Source organism: Panicum virgatum, chromosome 1K, assembly GCF_016808335.1.
Source record: "Panicum virgatum strain AP13 chromosome 1K, P.virgatum_v5, whole genome shotgun sequence".
Lineage (NCBI taxonomy): Eukaryota > Viridiplantae > Streptophyta > Magnoliopsida > Poales > Poaceae > Panicum > Panicum virgatum.
Window position 1 is genome coordinate 4,957,713 of NC_053136.1, and position 6,109 is coordinate 4,963,821.

General features: G+C 55.7%; 1 protein-coding gene across 1 annotated transcript; it reads left to right on the forward strand.

Annotated features, from left to right (window-relative positions):
• The first annotated feature begins 3,542 nt into the window (after positions 1 to 3,542).
• On the forward strand, positions 3,543 to 5,597 carry LOC120660530 (zinc finger CCCH domain-containing protein 18-like). The gene has a single exon (XM_039939130.1). The coding sequence runs from the start codon at positions 3,896 to 3,898 to the stop codon at positions 5,180 to 5,182; it is 1,287 nt and encodes a 428-aa protein (XP_039795064.1). The 5' UTR covers positions 3,543 to 3,895; the 3' UTR covers positions 5,183 to 5,597.
• The last annotated feature ends 512 nt before the right edge of the window (positions 5,598 to 6,109 follow it).

Consider the following 6,109-nt stretch of genomic DNA (forward strand, 5'->3'; position numbering starts at 1 on the left):
CCGGGCCGCGAGGCCTGGCGGCCCAGACCGCTACAGAAACCGCCGCGGCAAAACGACACGCGCCAAAGGGCGCCGAGGTCTTTTCCTTTCCACCGGGCGGGGCAAATGATTGCGCGCCCCTGCCGCGGCACGGGCGGGCGGATGGATGGGGAGGCTGTAGCGCACCGTTACGGCGTTACGGCCCCGGGAGCGCGGGAGAGTTTCCCTCCTCTCCGCGGTTTTTGGCAGGTTTCGCGGGTACGCATTTCCGGAAATGGAGAACGAGAACAATTAGCGGCGGTACCAGTACCACAGCCCACGGGGGACCACAGGGCGGGGGAGACTTTATAGCAGGTGTTAATTTGCATGGGCACCTTTTGCTCCAAGTTGGATGAGTCATCTAATCTGGACACCAGCACTAGAGCGAAACCCAGTTTGATGTAAGATTGCCGGACATTGGGGCACTGGCTACATACTCAATGCATTGTACCATCACACAGTTATAAGAGGGTCATGTCAGCTAGGCACTGGAATAAAATCATCATGCTCAATGCAAGTTTTATAGATAAGCTATTAATGATCAAATATGCCATGTAATCAATAGAAGTGGATGAATGTGTTCAGTTCAAACTCAAATCCTCGCAATAGGGTTTCATTCTAGTTTCATGGCTCTTGGTAACTGCGAATACTAAATTTCAACATCTTAAATTACATACCATGTCGTCGTTTTTACATATGTGACATGTCATTTAATGAGGATGAAACTCATTTACAATTACGTGAATGGCACTATGCAGAAAGTCTTACAATTACGAGAAGGTAGCCAATTGCTCAAACCATCTACAACAAGACCTACAGCTACCTTTATCTTCATGTCCCTTCAACTCTTGTTTAAACAAATAGTACCAATTACCAAGTAGTACTCCGATTGGGGGGGGGGGGGGTTGAGTGTAACTAAAAGGCTGCTCCTAGTAAAGTAAAAAAAAAATAAGTTTTAATAAAAAAGGTAAAAAAAAAGTGGGGACACAAGAGATGCTACTGTATTTACCCTGCGGTTCTCCACGTAGCACGTGAATGGCAAGCGCAAAGCGAGCTTTCTGTGACCAACTTTCGCAGAACGTACCCCATAATAAAAACCTCACTCCTGCGCTCGCCTCATCCCATCTTATCCCGCGGGGCGGGACTACGGCGGCCAGGCGGGAGGGTGCAAAAGGGCAGAACCGTAAAAGCGTCCCTCACTTCCACGAGGGGCGGCAGCGCCTCGCGGCCCGAGCAGGGTTAACAATTTCGGCGAAATTTCGCCGAAATTTCGGGAAATTTTCCGTTTCCGCTAGTTACCGGGAAAAGAAATTTCGGTACTTTTCGCCATTTTCCGTTTTCAAATTTAAAAATTCAAAAAAATGTAAAAAATTGGGGAAAAAATATGATAAAAAACTAGGTGTTTTTCTAAGCAAATAGGACTAGAACACACTCAAATCTAAGATCATTTGCTAGTCTAAAAATGCATTTTAGTTGAAAAACAAGGTTATTTGTAGTCTAATGAGGTAGAATTTATAGCTTTTTAGTCTAATGAGAGGTAACGAAGTAGGAAAGCACACCTCTCAGAATGCTTTAACAATTCTCTATACAAATTGAATCCAAAAAAAAATTTCAAACACTGTCACATGAATTGATAACCAATTCAAATCATGTTTGTCCTGGATTTAAAACAACTTTCAATTGGATCAACCAATGTACCTGAAATTTTATAGGCATATTTGCAATAACAAGAATAATAAAAGTCTAGTTGAGGCCTAAGAGAGAAAATGGAAGTTGTCACATGAAATGACAAGACTTTTAATTGGTAGTTTTAGAAATAATTAAATAACTTTCAAACCATTGCTCAAATGAAAAAGTTCCTGAAACAAAAGTTGTAGATCTCGAAAAAATGAACAAAGTTGGTATTCAAAAGTTTTTCATTTGACCTTGGGAACAGTAGGAAAATCACAACTGACATTATTTTCCGGTCGAAAATCACCGAATTTCGGCCGAAATCACCGAAATTTCGGTCAGAATTCACCGAAATTTTGGTCAGAATTCACCGAAATTTCGTTTTTTGAATTTGAATTCTCTTTCCGTTCGGAATTAGCGAATTTCGGCGAAATTTCGGCCGAAATTTTGTTTCCGGCAGTTGGCGGGATTCGGTAAAAAAACGAAAAGATGAACCCTGGGCCCGAGCCTGTCGGTGTTAACTCCGGCCGCAACGTGGCGCGCCTGCCCCCCCTCCGGCGGGGCCGGACCCAGACAGCTGGCCGTCACGTGCCACGCGGCGCCGGGCCGTGGACGGCCGTCGGATCCGTCGGACTGGCAGGATCCGGCCTCCCCGAAACGGCTAAGCCCAGAAATTTCTCTTTTCGGCTGCGTGCGGTGGCAGTGGCGCTGGGAGAGCGGTAGTGGGAAGTCACGTGAGTGGTGGGGCCAGGTGTGGTGGCCCCGCCTGCCTGGGCCACCCCCTTCTCCCCCCCTCGAGTCTCGATGTGGTCAACGTGGGGCGTCGCGGCACGGCGCCACGGCAGTTGCGGGGAGCGGATCAAGTAAATTCTTTAGCCCAGAGATAAGGTGGGAGAGCCGTTACAGCAGCAGAAAACCCCCTCGATCATACTACCAAAGTGACAGTGAATTAACAAACGTAATCGCAGCCTTCAAGAGCCTACTAGGATAGTCGAGCTTCCTGTTCACTTTCCTCCAAGCCCCCAACAACCAAAACAAAAAAAAAGTAGCCTGTTCACTGGGTTGAAGATACGCAGCTCGGGAGCTAGTAGTATTAGGGAAGAGGGCCATCATAGCTTAGCATAAAGCGGCTTTCCCCATCACGGGCGGTCACCGGTCGGTCGCGCACGGACGACGCGCCGCCCGTCACGTCGCCGCCGGCTGCCGCGGACGGCCCCGTGCGCCGGTCGCCGCCAGACGCGAGGCATTCACGCACCGCACGGTCGCACGGATCACGCCGTGTCGGCACTGTTTTGGGGCGGCACGCGTCGTGCCGGTCACGAAAGCTGGGCTCGCCGCGCCTGCCGGGGGACCAGCCAGCCGTCCCGTCCCCCACCTCCGTCTCCGAGAAGACCGACGAGACTTCCGGCCGGACACCTGTCTGCGGGGGCCGGCTCCGTCGCCATCGCCACGGACGGAAAGAAAAATCTCCGGTCATCCTCGCAAGTTACAGCGAAACGCTCTTTCCATCATGTGCAGCCGCAGCTGGCGAATTCAAACCGGTTTGTGGAAGATTCCTCCAAATCCGTTCACGTTTCGCCATCAGGTACCACAGTAACAACGACTCCTACTACCCTGTTCCTGTTTCATCACGAAATGAGGCACTGCTGATCTTGTTTGTCGCGGCACTCGTAAAGCTTTGCAACGTTGCAACTGCACAGCCCTGAATCATGAATTTAAGCACAGCACTTGCCTCGCCCTGAATCATCAATTTAAGCACAGCACTTGCCTCGCCTGACACTGCCAGGCAAGTGCTTAGAGAGAGAGGGGCACGCAACAGACACGAGCCGCGTCAAAAACCTCTGAAACGCTGAAGAGAGAGAGAGAAAGAGAGAGGGGGGGAGGGGAGTACCATTACCACCACCTACCCTCCTGTCAAAAATATTAACCACGGATTGAGCCCCGGCTGTTTAACCCCTCACCCCAAACGCTGGATTAGCCACGTGGCCGCGTGCCAGTGGCCGGACCGGCGACAGGACCCACGCGTCAGGAAATTTACCGTGCCCGGCTATATAACCGCGCGGCACTTTACCGGGGGTTACCCCCTGTCCCTGTCGCCTCCTCACGTTTTATCGCCCCGCGCCGCGCCCCCCGGTCAAGTACACTACCCGAGTGTACGCTGTCTGCCGTGCCGCCCGCCGTTGGATGCGCCTCGCCGCCGCCGGCAATGGCCTCCGCCGTCGCTAGCAACGTGCACGCGGGACCCGCCGCCGCGGGAGCCATGTCGTTCGGGTGGCTCGGCCCGCGCCTGTCGTTCGGCGGCGGCCGCGACGCCCTCGCGTCGGTCGTGGAGGTGGAGGAGCCCAAGGCCGAGCCGGCGATCTCCAAGGACTTCATCGACTTCGAGTTCAGCCTCGGGGGGTCGGCCACCATGCTGCCGGCCGACGAGCTGTTCGCCAACGGGAAGCTGCTCCCTCTCAGGCCGCAGGCTGCCGCGGGGAAGGCGGCGGCGGCGGCGGCGGAGGGGGACCGGGAGGTGGAGCGGGAGAGGGAGCGGCGGGACACGGCGCTGGTCGCGGAGATCCCGCCGTCCACGCCGGAGCGGGTCAAGGCGCTGCATCCCGCGGCGGCCGAGGCGGCGCTCGACCCGTACGTGTTCTCGCCCAAGGCGCCGACGTGCTCCAGCCGGTGGCGGGAGCTGCTGCGGCTCAGGAAGGTGCAGACGCCGCAGAAGCCGTCCCTGTCCGCGTCGCCCGCGCCTCCTGCTACCGCGGCGACCCCGTCGAGGGCGTCCAACTCCTCCGCGGCCAGGTCGCTGAAGCTCCTCCTCCTGCAGCGGAACGGCGGCGGCCGCGCGTCGGGCGCCGCCGCGTCGGACCTCTCTGCGGCGCCGCTCCTCCGCGACAGCTCCGACTCGGAGGCGTCGCTCTCCCTCGCCTCCTCCCGCTTCTCGCTCTCGTCGTCCTCCTCCTCCTCCGCCCACGACCACGACGACTTCCCGCGCCACTCGCTCGACTCCGTCGACCCCACCCCGCGCCCCCGCATCCGCCTCGTCCGCTCCCGCCCCCAGGCGGCGCCCCAGCCGCACGCACCCACCGCCGTCGCCGCGGCCTCCGCGCCCCCGCGCGCCGGCCACAGCCCCGCCCGCCGCTGCCTCTCCACGCCGCAGGCACCGCCTCCACCGAGCGTCGTCACCGTGGACTCCCCGCGCATGAACGCCTCCGGGAAGATCGTGTTCCAGGGCCTGGAACGCAGCTCCAGCTCCCCCGCCGGCAGCGTCCACTCCTCGATGCGGTCGCGCTCCCGCGTCATGGACCGGTCCTACTCCGCCGGCGTCCGCGCCACGCCGGTCGTGCTCAACGTCCCCGTCTGCTCGCGGCCGGTGTTCGGGTTCTTCAAGGACAAGAAGGACGCCGCGGCCAAGGACGCCGGCTCCGCGCGGCCGCGGTCCGCGCTCGGCCGGAGAACGCCGGTTGCCGGAGTGAGCTGCCGAGATCTCGGCAATGGTAACTGACATCGCCTTTGACTAAGCTAGTATCATTAGCCGTAGCAGTAGCTAGTAGTTTCTCAGTCCGAAAAAGAGAGAAGAAAACAGATCAAAAAAGAGTTTGAGAAATTTGGGTGGTAAGTGAGAGATTAGTTTGAGATCTGGAGTTTGAGAATGAAACGATTTGGGAGGATAGTTCGGTGAGCAGCTGATTTTGCTTTGTGAGGCTAGAGTTTTCCGAGCAAACGATTAACAACCCGCCCGTTTTGCTCCTGTAAATTCTGTCCGTCTCGTCTTGTGTGTGTGTGTGTGTTTTTTTTTGCTACCCTTCCATCTTTGATCCTTCAATCCGCTGTACCTTGTACTTGCTTGTGAGCACAATTGATCTCAACCCTCTCGAACTGAATTTCCCAAGTGAGAAGAACGGAAAAGCTTTTGCGTATGCATTCCTTGTCTTGCTGTGGCAGATGATGCTCTGCGATTTACCTTAACCTGCTCCTGGAGTGAAAAAGGCTGTGGATGCTAATCATAGCGGTCATGCGCCCCTGCTTAAAGCGCACCTCCAACCATGCTCATCGGCAGTAACTTTTTGTTCGGTTTGTGTTTTCACCTTCCGCCGCCTCATGCCCTCATCATCTGAATTCTGAATAGGTCCTCCTCCTGCTGATAATTGATGGGGGTGCCGGTTCGAGGAAGTGGGGAAATTTAAAGATTTGCCACTCTTGCCAGTGGTCGTCCTTCAGATGCCCTTCTTATTTTAGAGTTAATAGATTTGCCATCGCTGCAGTGCCGAATGATTCATTTTTGCCGTCGTGGCACTCCACGTCGACCGTCCAGCAAGGCCTTGGCACGGGAAAAGACTCCGGTGCCTCTGGAATTTTTTACTCACGGGTTGCCGCGCGCGGGCGGAGCTCGGCCGTTGCCGCGGACGCGCCGCATGGGGCGGACGCGTGT

What these genes read in the sequence shown, in the direction of transcription:
- LOC120660530 (XM_039939130.1), top strand. Translation starts at nt 3,896, where the DNA reads ATGGCCTCCGCCGTCGCTAGCAACGTGCACGCGGGACCCGCCGCCGCG.